Source organism: Puma concolor, chromosome A3, assembly GCF_028749965.1.
Source record: "Puma concolor isolate L17-30 chromosome A3, mPumCon1.1.hap2, whole genome shotgun sequence".
Lineage (NCBI taxonomy): Eukaryota > Metazoa > Chordata > Mammalia > Carnivora > Felidae > Puma > Puma concolor.
Window position 1 is genome coordinate 50,896,600 of NC_141669.1, and position 14,636 is coordinate 50,911,235.

The 14,636-nt window shown below is 42.4% G+C and overlaps 1 protein-coding gene across 4 annotated transcripts; it reads left to right on the plus strand.

The window, feature by feature from the left end:
* The first annotated feature begins 1,066 nt into the window (after positions 1-1,066).
* TPRKB (TP53RK binding protein) lies at positions 1,067-13,671 on the plus strand. 4 transcript variants are annotated; one of them, XM_086700831.1, is made up of 5 exons: positions 1,067-1,224; positions 4,286-4,445; positions 5,795-5,917; positions 7,249-7,425; positions 13,381-13,671. In XM_086700831.1, the coding sequence occupies exons 2-5, from the start codon at positions 4,305-4,307 to the stop codon at positions 13,504-13,506; spliced, it is 567 nt and encodes a 188-aa protein (XP_086556957.1). In that variant the 5' UTR covers positions 1,067-1,224; positions 4,286-4,304; the 3' UTR covers positions 13,507-13,671. The 4 variants fall into 4 exon arrangements, with proteins under 4 accessions (XP_086556957.1, XP_086556958.1, XP_086556956.1 ...); XM_086700832.1 differs by lacking the exon at positions 1,067-1,224 and adding an exon at positions 1,231-1,380; XM_086700830.1 differs by lacking the exon at positions 1,067-1,224 and adding an exon at positions 1,231-1,357 and having other exon boundaries at positions 4,270-4,445.
* Positions 13,672-14,636: the final 965 nt, after the last annotated feature.

Sequence of the window (14,636 nt, forward strand, 5' to 3'; positions counted from 1 at the left end):
AAATTTGTCACCCATTCTTAATTAGGTTGTTTTCTCTTACTGAGTTGTAGGTGTTCTTTATGTACTCTGGATACCAGTCTTTTGTCAGAATATCTTTTAGAGGGCAGTTGGGTGGCTCAGTTGGTTAAGTCTAACTTCAGCTCAGGTCATGATCTCAGGGTTGGTTTGAGCTCCACCACGAGCTCTCTGCCTGGAGCCTCTCTACCTCAAAGCCTGGAGCCTGCTTTGGATTGTGTCTCCCTCTCTCTCTGCCCCACGCCACCCCCCAGCTCATGCTCTCTCTCAAAAATAAACATTAAAAAAATTTTTAATATCTTTTACACCTATATATTCCCATTGTGTTCAAGCCCATGCTTCTCTTTACTATCCCTTAAATGGGGGAAGGCCATATGTGTCTCAGAGCCTTTGAACTCTCTTTATTGCCTGGAATGCTGTTCTCCCAGTTACACAGACCTCCTCCAGTTACTGTTCAAAGGGCCCTTTCTGGTGAGCTCTTAACCATCCTATTTGAAATAGCAATACCCTCGGCCAGGCATTCCTCCCTTTCCTTTATTTTTTCTCCATAGCACATATCCACCCGACCGGTATATTTGTTATTTACTTGTGTAAATTTACCTGTTTTCCTGTGTAAAGAAAAGTATGGACCAAGATGAACCGGAACCACAAAAAACATGGGAAATAATTATCTGCAGCCTGTTTAGGGGATTACCTCCTTTCTTGGAGGCTGATACACTTAGAGATGACAAATTTCTGAGCCTGCTAGAAGCAGGAAGAGGTTGATTTCATCAACGTACTGTCACCTCTTAAGTACCCGAAGCAAATCGCGGTCCACTCCAGAGCTTTCCTAAATGACCGCACCGTTGCAAGAAGGAATCAAGTTCCGTCCGTCCCCGAAAAGAAATGTAGCTGAGATGAATGTGGAGTTCATCCTGGCCAACACTGTTCTTTGCACAAGAAGAAACCGATGTCTCCTCCAACGCCCAAAACGCGTTGGAGAAAGGCTGAGTCGCGCCCTGAAACCTCAGCATCCGGTCCCCGGATCCTTACCGTCCCCATAGCCGGAAGTGACAGATGGGGCCCTGGCTCCCATTTGCGTCCGCCGGCGTCTCTCAAGCTGAGGAAGGAGCTTCTCGGGAGGGACTTGCGCGGTTGCGGCCCAGCTTCCGGAAAGTGAGGGGTTTGTTTCCGAGGGGAAGGCCTTCCCGGAGGACCGAGAGTGCGCAGGTGAGTCCTCTCTGGCAGGGCGGGCGGAGGGCCAGCCCCGGGGGCTCAGTACGGCAGTGACAAGCTCATGCTCTCGGAGTGCTACACAGCTGAATGAGGATTCATCAAACCGATGAAAAGGGCTGAGGAGCACGTGTAAGAGGGCCTGGGACCCTGGTAAATGGACTTTTTAAACGGAGTTGAAGGGAGGAAGGAAGAAGTCAGGGGCTGTACCTGTCGGAGGGGCAGAGTTGGGGAGCGAGCCTGGGCATTTGAAACTGGGGAGGCCACTGGGCTGTAGCGGAAAGACCGCGGTCCGGAGACAGGTGCGCTGGCAGCAGCACCAGGGGAGAGGGCTGCGACTGGAGGGTTTGAAACTCCCTGCCATTAAGTGGGAGCTTTACCACAAGAGCGGCGGAAGGACGAGATATGGTTTACGTTTTGAAAGGATCGCTCTTACTGCCAGGTGGAAGTTGGATGGAAGGAGGGCTGGAACTGCGAGGCCACCACCCCTAGGAGGCCACAGCTGTAGTTGAGACATGCGGCCTGGGCTGGGGGCAGTGGGTATTGGGGAGAAGTGGACGGGTCAAAATGGTACTTAAGAGGTAAAGTCGTCAAGACTAGAGAGTAACTATGGGAGCTAGGAGTATGACTGGATTTGCTGTGATTGAGAGCAACGATGATTCTAAGTTTCTGGCCCAAGTGAGGGAATTATGTTTTGACTTTTGCTAGGCTGATGAGAGACCGTAAGGCGGGATGAGGGCAAAATATAAACTAGCACACCCCCACCCCAGTGGGATCTGTGTGACATTCTATGGACACCCCTGTCTACCCAAGAACAAAGGAAAGGACAGAAAACAAATGGTTAAATTGATGAGTCTCTACCAGTTTACAAAAGAAACGTAATCCCATCAATAGCCTAAAGTCCCGGAACTCCCTGCTGTCTTAATGTTAATGATTTGCTAGAGGGGAAAAACAACAACAACAACAACAACTTAGTTTGACAATAGCTAGGCCTCCCGTAATCTGTGAGTCTTTAGCATAAGAAAGTCTCTGGAAACTTCCCTTCTAACTTTACCTCCCCTAAACTCATAGTATGTAACAAGCCACTCTGCACAACCCCTGTGCAGCTGTTTCTGCCCTGGATTCCTGTTCCCATGCTTTAATAAAATCACTTTTGTACCAAAGACATCTTCATGAATTCTTTATTGACCATCAGCTGTGAACCCCACTATCACCCCAAAACCTCATCAAGGAGACCTTTTTTCCCCTAGTATAAAAACATAATGGAAAGTTTTTTTCCTTGCTGATTATCCGTACTCTTATTTTGTGTGCTTACTGTAGAAAATTCAGTGCAATTTTTTTTTTTTTATAGAAGATGATAAACGTTACCAATAATCCTGCCACCCAAGATGGCCATATTTTGGTGTGTTTCATCTTTTTGTTTTCTGTGTGCATCTTTTTGTGTAATTGGGAATGTATTCATTATATTTTTCTGTATCATTTTTTTCCCCATTGGATGTTACTATGACAATAAAGATTGAACTGCTGTGTGCCAGGATATTATTCACACATATATTTTTTATCCTAACAAAAAGTCAGATGTAATTCCACCAAGTCTGAGATAACTTTTTGGTGTATCTTCCTTTCAATATTTTTTATGCTCCTTTTTGAAAAGCCCACAGTTTATGCCACATTTTATGTTTTGTCTTTTTTTATGTATTTTTTACAATTTATTTTGAGATAGAGTATGCATGCCGGTGGGGGAGAGGCAGAGAGAGAGGGAGAGAGAGAATCCCAAGCAGGCTCCATACTGCCAGGCAGGAGCCTGATGTGGGGCTTGAACTTAGGAACTGTAAGATCATGACCTGAACTGAAGTCAGATGTTTAACTGACTGAGCCACTCAGGTGCTCCTGTGTTTTGTTTTTCAATCAGATGTTTTTACTTAATGTTATTTATTGCTATTTCACACAAATTAACTGGTCTCCAAGATGACAGTTTTTAATGCTTGTTTAGTTGCAACAAATCTGTTATTTGCTAGTTTGTTTTCAATTTTTTGCTATTAGGATGATGAGAGGAGCATCTTATTATGTAAATTTTCAGGTTTTTAATTATTCCTTGAAAAGAGTCCTAGAAATGGAAACTACCAAGTAAAAGGATAACATGAACTTACCAAATTGCCACCCCCAAATAACTTACTAACACTTTGAAATTGTTTTAAAGATCACATTTTTGCAATACTTAGATTTTCAGTTCAAGAATATGGTTGTCTTTCTAGTTAGTCAAGTTGTCCTTTATGTTTCTTTTATGTCTTTGTCCTTTCCTTATTAAACTTATGTCTAAGAAAAGGCCTGTATTGATTTTTTAATAATTGTACCCCCTCCTGGGGCACCTGGGTGGCTCAGTTGGTTAAGCATCCAACTTTGCCTCAGGTCATGATCTCATGGTTCGAGGGTTTGAGCCCCACATCAGACTGTAAGCTGACCGATCTGAGCCTGGAGCCCACTTCAGATTGTGACTCCCTCTCTCTCTGCCCCTCCCCCACTTATGCTCACGCTCTCTCTCAAAAATAAATAAAACATTAAAAATAATTGTACCCCCTCTCTACTTAAATGTCATGTGTGAAATGAGTATCTTTGATTCAAGTGTTGTACTTCAATAAAATTTTCTTAATATTTGTGTCTAGGTTCTGCTAAAATATACATAAAATGGGAAGATCAGAAAGCTAAAAAGGCTAAGTTGGAGTGAGGTTTCGTTAACACCATAAGTAATCCGTGGCCTAAAGAATTCCTGACATTCTGCTCCTACTTGTCCGTTAGAGAAGCTGCCCCTCAGCCATGCATCAAAGCCTGCCTGCCTGCACAACCAGAGAAGCAGGCAGCAACCTTGGTCTTTCAGTAAAGGAAGCTAGGAACAACTCAGCAGGGTTGGTAGACATCTCATGGGGATGCCAAATGTGCTTTTGGGATGGATTCTTCTAGTGTAACAGTTCTGTCTTCTTGTTATATTTGTTACTGAGGATGTTTATTAGTTGAATTATACCATTAGCTTTTAAACAGATGAAGTCTTTTGGTCTTTTAGAATCGTGCTTGTCTGTGAAATGCAGTTAACGCATCAGCTGGACCTATTTCCCGAATGCAGGGTGACCCTTCTGTTGTTTAAAGATGTAAAAAATGCTGGAGACTTGAGAAAAAAGGCCATGGAAGGTGCTATTGATGGTGCATTAATAAACCCTAAGGTGGTAAGTACAAGTAAGAACAAATGAGCTATAAAGGGGCATTTAAGAATACGTTAATTAAAAAAAAATTTTTTATGCTTATTTTTGAGAGACCGAGAGACAGAGCATGAGTGGGGGAGGGGCAGAGAAAGAGGGAGACACAGAATCTGAAGCAGGATCCAGGCTACGAGCTGTCAGCACAGAGCCTACTATGGGGCTCGAACCCACAAACCAAGAGATCATGACCTGAGCCGAAGTCAGATGCCAAACCAACTGAACCACTCAGGCACTCCAATAATATGTTAATTTTTTTTTGATGTTACAGGTTAGCCTAAAATTGTCATCTTTGGATAAATAGTTCTTGTCTAAACTGTGGAGTCAGATTGAGCCAACCTTGAATTTAATAGTGAATAGAAGCCAAAGTGCTAGGCCCTTCCCAGGAGATATGAAAGGTTGTATTCTGACTCTGATGTAATGGCAAATGCCTGGAGCTTCATTTACTCATCTGAACTAGAAAAATCTCTGCACAGGAGGCATCCGTAGTGGTTAAGAGCACACACTGTGGAACCATGTTACTAGGACTTAATCTCAGCTCTGGCACTTATTATGACTTTGAGCAAGTGGTAGGCAACCTTTGTACCATGCTTGCTCTGTTCCTGCCATTGTTCTAAGTGCTTTCCGTATACTAACTCACTTAATCTTCACAACAACCCTATGAAGTAACTACTATGATTATCTGCATCCAACAGATAAAACTAAGGGATCTGCCCAAGGTCCCTCAGTAGGAAGTGACAGCTGGGATTCAAACCCAAACATTCTTTGCTTTGGCTTCCTCATCTACTGTGTGTGAATAATAATACTGATTTCATAGGGTGGTTTTAAGAATTAAAATAATACAGGTAAAATGTTTAGACTGTGGCCTTTCCCCATATTAGTGCTCGATGTTCTTTAAAAAATTTTTTTAAAAATATTTATTTATTATTGAGAGAGACAGAGCATGAGTATGGGAGGGGTAGAGAGAGGGGGAGACACAGAATTTGAAGCAGGCTCCAGGCTCTGAGCTGTCAGCACAGAGCCCAATGCGGAGCTTGACCTCACAAACCACGAGATCATGACCTGAGCTGAAGTTGGACGCATAACTGACTGAGCTACCCAGGTGCCCCCCAATGTTCTTTTTTAAATTTTGACTATTTAAGTTCCTTGCAGCTTTAACATTCTATGATTTACTGAACACCCAGCAATTTTGAAAATATAGTCCATAGAAACTGTGATGAAGTCAAACAGCCTGACATTGGAGTTACCAAGAGAGAAGGCATGTGTCTCCCAAGTGCTCCAGATTCTCCGTGTGTGATTCTTTATGTTCTCTTTGGTAGATTGTTGATCCATTTCAGATACTTGTGGCCTCAAACAAAGCAGTTCATCTCTACAGACTGGGAAAAATGAAGACAAAAACTCTATCAACTGAAATTATTTTCAACCTTTCCCCAAATAACAATGTAATTAATATGGATTTTACTTTATTTATGTTGATTGTGTTGTGCTAATGTGTGTTCCCCAGTGTTGGGCTGTAATAGTGAAGAGTGTTCTGGAAAGATTGAGGTTTAGCACTGCCTCTTCCTAGACAAATAAGCTTTGGAGTCACTTCACATAGGAGTAAAGAAAAATTTAGCTACATTAGATGAGGATAGTTTTATCTGTCCTTCTTACCATATAGGGTCAGGAAGATCCCTCTAAATGATATATAAATTTAAATGGCAAAACATTAAGCATGGATATTTGTGTGTTACCATGCACATCTTTTACTCTCCCTATAACTGCTTAAGGATAGAATCCATGTCTTTTCCATATACCAGAAGCCTGCCTGGTACTTGGAACAGCCTTTAACACAGGCTCACTCATATACCCAGGGCTCAGGAAGAGTTTGTGGTTTGAAATACTGGTAGTAATCAAAGTTATTGAGCTAAAGATATTCTACCTGTGGCACATGAAAAAAATAACTTAAATTTTGCTGATGAAGTTTTAGTATTACTACTACTATTAAGAACACAACCAGGTACTAACATCATCCAAAGGACAATTAGGAAACCCGTAGCATGGTTTAAAATAATGTTTGAAATTTTATAAAGTTTATAGAATGCATGATAATAGAATTCCTTAGTACCTGGAGAAAAAATTACCAGATAATTATAATTTCTTTGACATCATTTGAAATAATTTGAGAAACTTCACTTCGGTAAACATCTGCTGGGCTTGTCCCTCTTACAGTTACAGTTCTAGGGCAGGAGAAATATGTTCCTGAGGAAGGCAGGTAAACAAGACAGAAATCCAAATGCACTAAGATAAGTGACGTAATGGGAATAATACTTCAAACCAATGGAAACAGCAAAGAAGCAACTCCTGTAAGGAGAAAGGATGACATTAGTGACATTAGTGTTGGACCTTGAGGGATGAGGACACTCCAGGCTGAGGACAAAGTTTGAGCATAGGAAAAAATGTATGAAATGGTGGACACCCATATGGTCCAGTCTGGGTAGAAGGTGGGTGTGCGTGGCTAGAGGGTCACTTGGGGCCAGAGGGAGGGAGTGTTGATGTTAAGAAACGCCAAGAAGTAGGCTTGATTGCGCAGGAATAAGGTGCAGTTTTGAGCAGAGAGCACTCTAGAGGCAGATGTGGTGGGTGTCAAGAAGGGTTGTTGAAGAGAAACACTGTAGGTAGAATCATTAGGATATGAAAAATAAGAACCTGACCAAGGAAAAAGGAGGCCCATGGGGGGATGTTTCAGACACAGAAGCTACTGGTTATTGTTTGTTGTTGTTCTTTTCCTTAGATTTCAGAAGCTCTGAAAAAATTTGGTATCTCAGCAAATGACACTTCAATTCTAATTGTTTACATTGAAGAGGGAGAAAAACAAATAAATCAAGAAGACTTAATATCTCAGGTAGAAGGTCATCAAGTTTCTCTGAAAAATCTACCTGACATAACAAATATTACAGAAGTCAAAAAGGTTTGTAAATCTGTATTTTTACAAAGTGTAATAGATGAAGAATAATACTGATGTTGTTTGCTTGTTGATCACTGATCCTTCTGGTTTTTGTTTTTCTTTAAGAAAGGTTAATGTAATTAAAAATTACTTGAAACATAGTTACAGATGCAAAGAATTAGAAGATGCTGGATTATAGGGGCGCCTGGGTGGCGACCGAAGTCAGTCGGTTGAGTATCTGACTTCAGCTCAGGTCATGATCTCGCAGTTCGTTGAGTTCGAGCCCCGCATCAGGCTCTGTGCTGACAGCTCAGAGCCTGGAGCCTGCTTTGGATTCTGTGTCTCCCTCTCTCTCTGTCCCTCCCCCGTTCATGCTCTGTCTCTCTCTGTCTCAAAAATAAATAAACATTAAAAAAAAAAAAGATGCTGGTTTATGTAAAATTTAGTTAGAAATTTAGTTGATAAAAGCATTCTTTAATTAAGAATAAATAACTTCAGGGATGCCTAGGTGGCTCAGTCAATTCAGCTTCTGACTTCGGCTCAGGTCATGTTCTCCTGGTTCCCGAGTTTGAGTCCTGTGTCAGGGTCTGTGCTGACAGTTCAGAGCCTGGAACCTGCCTTGGATTCTGTGTCTCCCTCTTTCTCCCTGCCCCTACTCTGCTCTGTCTCTCTCAAAAATAAACAAACATTAAAAAAAAAAAAAAAAAAAGAATAAATAACTTCAGAGGCACGTTAGTGGCTCAGTTGGTTGAGTGCCCTACTTTTGATTTCAGCTCAGGTCATGATCCCAGGGTCATGGGATCAAGCCCTGCATTGGGTTCTGTGCTGGGCATGGAGCCTGCTTGGGATTCTCTCTCCCACTCCCCTGCTTGTCGCTCGTGCTGTCTCTCTGAAGAAAAAAAAAAAAAGTGCAGAATACATTTTATATTTATTTTACATTTCAAATATACTGTGTAAGCTTGATCTTTAATATCTTGACGTATGCTTTAAAAATTGGTACAGATTCAAAAAAAAATTGGTACAGATTCCGTTTCTATGCGTAGAGGGTTATTACCATAACTAATTTAAAGGGAACTTTTGACATAAATGATGAATTGTCATCTACTTTACATATTTTAATCACATTCGTGATTTGTGATTTCATGTCATTATCCCAGTAGTTGAATGATAAATAATTTCACTTATATATGTTTGTATAATAGAAACTAGTAGTGCATGAATATATTAGCATATCATAATTCATCTTTTATTTTCACAGATATATAAACTGTCTTCACAAGAAGAAAGTATTGGAACATTGTTGGATGGTATCATTTGTAGAATGTCAACAAAAGATGTTTTGTAAAATGACAGAAATATTAAGATTTTTCATAAGAAAACATTGATTTTTCTTTCTTGATTATAAAATGTGTATGTTCAGGGAACCTGAGTGGCTCAGTCGGTTAAGTGTCTGACTTCGGCTAAAGTCATGATCTCGCAGTTCGTGGGTTTGGGCCCCACATCTAGCTGTATGCTGACAGTTCAGGACCTGGAGCCTGCTTCCAATTCTGTCTACCCCTCTGTCTCTGCCCCTCCGCCACTTGCACTCTGCCTCTCTCTCTCTTAAAAATAAATAAACATTACAAAATTAAAAGAAAAAAACAGGGGCACCTGGTTGGCTCAGTTGGTTAAGTGTCTGACTTTGGCTCAGGTCACGATCTTGCGGTTCGTGGGTTCAAGCCCCACGTCAGGTTCTGTGCTGACTGCTGACAGCTCCGAGCCTGGAGCCTGCTTCAGATTCTGTGTCTCCCTCTCTCTCTGCCCCTCCCCTGCTCATGCTCTGTCTCTCTCTCAAAAATAAATGTTAAAAAAATTTTTTTAATTAAAAAAAATAAGACGTGTTCAATTATGGAAAATTTTAAAACACAGAATGGTATAACAAACCATTCCTAGTCCTCTCTCTTAATATCTTGAAAGATAACCACTGTTGCTATTATTTGTTGTTGCTGTCTAGTCTTCTGTATCTATTCACGTTTATTTTTATTTAAGTGGAATAACTGGATTTTTACTAGGTTCTTGCCTTAGTGATTTTATATTCATCAGCTCATATTCCTGCCCTTACTTCTGGCTAATCTAGTATTTCCCTTCCAAGCCTCCCGGTTCCAAGTATTTTACATACAAGAATTTAGTCATCATAATATTATAAAGTAAACACTTAATATTACCACCATTTTACACCCAGGAAACTAAAAGATTATAGATAAGTAACTTGCTCAAGGTCATAGAGCTAGTATAAAGCCATGTTTTATAAATGCTTTGGGTTTTCTTTTTTCACTTTATATTTTGATCGTAGCAGTCAAGACAGGCTTGGTCAGGGGTGAGCAAACTTTTCTGTGAAGGGCCAGATAGTAAATATTTTCGGCTTTGCAGTCCATAAAGTCTCCACTGTATCCACTCAACTCTTGCTATCATAGTGCAAAGGTATCCACAGACCATAAATGATGAGTACAGCTGTGTTTCAGTGAAACTTTATGGGCAAAAACAAGTGGTGGACAGGATTTGACCTGAGGGCCTTGCTTTGTGGATATCTGGGTTAGGTTAGTCTTTGATTACAGTCCCTAAAGCTCATTGGCTTCACACGACAAAAATTTGTGTCTTGTTCAGTCTACATAGCCAGATTGTGTGAATCTGTAAACAGTCAGGATAGTGACTCAGGAACCCAGTTTGCTTATCTCATGTTTCATTCTCCAAAGCCAGTTACATGGCCCTGCCAACCTCACAAGGAACAGAGAAGTGTGATCTTGCCCCATGCTGGAAAGCAGGGAGGTAGAAGTACTTAGTGATTTCTATCATGATCATAAATAATAAAGTACATATGTACATAGCTAACATTTCTCGTGTGCACTGTGCTTAGCATTGTATATGCACTACCTCATTTAGTCCTTACTACAATCCCAAGAGATTTTTTACCAGCAAGAAAACAGATTTAGTCTCTGAACTCCATTTCTAACCTACAGAACAACTGACAATAATACAGTGAAAGTCCATGTATCTTTCATGTGAATTCACTATTTGTTGTTAACATTTTGCTACATTTGCTTGCTAGTGCTCTCCTGAGCTCAGGTTTGTGTACACACACACACTTTTGCTGCAAGATTTGAAAGTGAGTTGCAGACATGTTTCTTCAGCCTATAGTGTTTATCTGTCATCTCAGTCTCTAATCTACAACAATCTTGTTAAGAATGATGTTGACATTTTTTGAAGAGTACCTACCCTAGATGTCTTTTTCCACACAGTTTGGATTTGTTCATGATTTAAGTCAACTTAAATATTTTAGATTTTGTGTCCTTGCCATTGCATATCATCAGGAGGCAATGTCAGTTGGCCCTATTATTGGTGATACAAAGATTGGTCCCTCGGTTAAGGTGGTGCTGCCCCAGACATCTCCATTGCAAAGACCTCTCTTCCCCTGCCTGGGATTAAAACTCCAATCTATGTGACCCCAGATCCTAACACCTCAGTCCACTGTCCCTTCCTTGCCATCGTGCTCACATTCTTTTTATTGATGTGAAATACATCACATACATACTTCCTCTATTTTTATGCACTTACGTTGCTTTCAATGTTTCACTTCACTTGCAAATAAACATTTGTACATGGTTCTCTTTAACATAGCTTCTCTACAGTGGAATTATTGGGGATGAGGAGTTGAACTCATTAAAGGCTTCAGAGCAGAAAGATGCCATTCTGCACCCCCCGTTGCAGCCACTTCCCTGCTCTTGGCTTTGCTGAAGGCAGCCACTCTGCAGTCACATCACAATAATGAGGAAAGCATAACCTAGTTTGGCCAGTCTTAGAATAAGCAGTTTGTAGTCATCGAATTTGCCTGTCATTGATGCTTTCACAGTCCTTTGTGCCGCTGATCTCCCATGTTCCCCTCCAGATCTCTCTTCACCTTTACCCCCTCTTCTCTGTGTTCCAGGTGGCTGACCTGTATGTCAGCAAGAGGTCTCTTGGCTTCTGCTTGGGTTTGGCCACTGGGAGGCCAGGCTGAGATTGGAGAGGGGAAGAGAATGAGGCCAGGGTATTTATTAACCTGACCCCTCCCTGTAAGGTCAGGTGCACTGGCTTTGTCTCTGAACCTTTCAACTCCTGGGTCAGGCTCCTGTCACCTCACCCTCCCACCTTGCTTCAGGCCTCTGGGCAATAACATACCTGGCTCCCACACCATCTCTCATCCCCCTCTACCCACCCACTCCTTCAGAGTTAGTCCCTTTCATCAATCTGCATAAAATTTGCTGGAGTTACCCTAATTTGAGTGTTGGGGCCTGAGACCTCACTTTCTCAGAGAATTGAAAGGTTACAGAACATTTCTGTAGAGCTGGAATCACTGACCTAGGATTTCTGAGCATCTTACCAAGGATGCTCTTACCTACTTCTTTCCCCTTGAAATGATTTGCTACTATTTTCTTTCACTCGTCTCCTTTAAGTGATGAGTTCTCAGTAAAAGTTCAGGGCATTGGCCTGATGTTGGGTTACTGGGAGCCCCGACGAGAGGTTAGAGGAGATTCTGCCAACTCAATTAAAATGTAATTGAATTGATTTTCTCTTCTCCCTGAGACTTCCAAAATGTAATGCCACTCATTTACCATCATCCATCTCACTGGCCCATTTCTGGGCTGCGCTGGTGTAGTAGGGAATGTGTGTCATAGATGTAAGTGTGGGGTTTTAGTGACATGTTCTTCTCCAATCCACAACTCTTGGAATAACAGTGACTCTGTGAGGTCTTGGGTAGGACATCTCTCAGCTTTTCTGGTCTTGGTTTCCCATTTGTAAAATGGGAACATTAATACCAACCTTTGTCCTTGGTTGTCATGAATATCAAATAGCAAAGCATAGGAAAATAGCTTCGTCACAGTGTCAGGCATCTGGTTTCTCAGTGAATAACAACAATCTCTTCCCTTTATGTACCAGGCAGTATTGCTGAGGCAAGTAGTAAAATAAAATAGGGCTCACTACTAGTTGAAAAGTAAAACAGTGCAGCCACTTTGGACAACATGTTGGCAGTTCCTCAAAATGTTAAACATAAAATTACCATATGACCCAGAAATGCCACTACTGGGTATACAACCAATAGAACTGAAAACAGGTGCTCAAACAAAAACTTGTACCCAAACGTTCCTAACAGCACTATACACCACAGCCAAAAGGTGGAAACAACCCAAATGTCCATCACTGGATGAATGGATAAACAAATGTGGTCTATCCCTCCCATGGAATATTATTCAGCCATAGAAAAGCAATGATGTACTGATACGTGCTACACCATGGGTGAACCTTGAAGACATAAAGTAAAAGAAGCTGAACACAGAAGTTCACATATCACATGATTTCATTTCAATGAAACATCTAGAAAGCAGGTTAGTTGTTGCTAGGGTCTGGAGAGAACAGGTGGAGAGAGTGACTGCACAGGGGCAAGGGAATTCCTTTTGGGATGTGAAAAGGCTTTGGAGTCAGAAGTGGTGGCCGTACGACACAGTGTGTGTACAAAATGCCACAGAATTATATACACTAAAAGTTAATTAAAACATGAACTAATAGAATAAGCACCTCTGCCTTACCTTTAGGAGTTCATGATCTTAGATAGGTCCCTCTAGGCTCTCAGATCCGGCTGAGGCAGAGCCAGGTAAATTCCCAAGCCTCTGTTTCATCATCTGAAAGCAAGAGCCTGGAGCCTCAGCCCACTCCAGGCTTCATCTTTTACACAGAGAATGAGCCACAGGCCCTCCATCCAGAGACAGATGCTGCCAGCATCTGGTATGATCACTCAGACTTTTCTCTCTGCATGCTTGTGTCTGTACATTATTTTCAGGTTACATTTTCACCAAAATGAGTTAAAACCTACGGCTTTATAATCCTTTATTTCTTGGAGTTACATTTTGACTTTTTTTTTTTTTTCCATGTCAATAAATCCTCATGATCATTGTTCATGGCTGTGAGGATGAAAAGCCTGGATGTAAACCAAGGTCACTGGGTTTTGAGGATGCTACAGAGAACCAGAGAGAATACAGAGAAAGAGAATGTGGGGACAGACCACAGACCTTTGACCCTTCAGCTTGTCTATGAGGTTTTTGACTGGTTAATAGCAGACTTGGTAGGAAAACTCAACTGTACTTTGGAGCTCTCTGTCCCCCGTTTTGATTCTTAGTTCAAATGTTACTTAACATTGAAATGTTTAAACATTAAATGTATGAAACAAATGTAGCAAATACGCATGGCTCACCACTCAGATTTCACGTTAAACTCTACCCTTCTACCAAAGACCCAGAACCGTCAGCAGTCTCCATCCACTGGGCCTGGATCCCAGCCTGCCCGTCTTTGGTTTCTGATCAGAAGGCCTCAGGATGGTAACACCAGCCCCAGTTATGATCTTTCTCTCCAAGCCTCTCTCTCCAGCATCCTCTAGAGGCTCTTGCCAGAAATGTGACTATCATCTCTGACCCCTTCCTCATCCTCATTCCCATCTGGATCATTACAAACTCCTGCCGTTCCTGTCCCCAGATGCACCTACATGTGGGCTGGTTCTCACCATCGCCTCACTCTGGTCCAAGTCACCACTTACTCTTGTAGGGCCTCTGCTAGCCCACGTGGCTTCCTGGTGAACACAGAACAAGTCACCCCTTTCATACAGATGCTGCCCGTTGGATGCACAGTTCAGTGGGAGTCATGTCTTTGAGCAAGTAGGAAATAGGTACCTTCTCCTTTGGCCAGACTCAGCTCTGCGGGGGGGGGGGGGGGGGGGGGGGTTGACGGCTTGGTGAGTGGAGCAGGGCTCTATTTTTGTTCCCACTAGCCCTCCTTGGTCAGAAGCTCTTGCTTGCATCTTGCATATCTCTACCCCGAGGCTCCTTTATCAGCTGCGGTGCCGCACTAGCCCGTGGGGGGCGGGGATTGCGCGCTTCCACTGTCGCTTCCCATTCACTCTCCACCTGTAGCCACAGCAACACGTGCACGCGCCTGCCTAGGTTACTCCCCAGCTTTTAGCTGACCAATGGCCTCCCGTCGCTTTCGGAGTAGAGTCCAAACTCCACAACTGGGGCACAGACCTCACACGCACGGGCCCCTGCCACCCTCACCGCTCCCTCCCTCTCTCCGTGGCCATGCTGGCCACCTTTCCCTGGAAACCTTGCCTTTGTTCTGCCTCAGGGTCTTCACGCCTTTGTTCCCTCAGCCCAAAACGCTCTCCTTCACTCAGC

What these genes read in the sequence shown, in the direction of transcription:
- TPRKB (XM_086700831.1), top strand. Translation starts at nt 4,305, where the DNA reads ATGCAGTTAACGCATCAGCTGGACCTATTTCCCGAATGCAGGGTGACC. An exon ending in CATTAATAAACCCTAAGGTG is followed by an intron (nt 4,446 to 5,794) that starts GTAAGTACAAGT and finishes TCTCTTTGGTAG; the next exon opens with ATTGTTGATCCATTTCAGAT. An exon ending in ACCTTTCCCCAAATAACAAT is followed by an intron (nt 5,918 to 7,248) that starts GTAATTAATATG and finishes TCTTTTCCTTAG; the next exon opens with ATTTCAGAAGCTCTGAAAAA.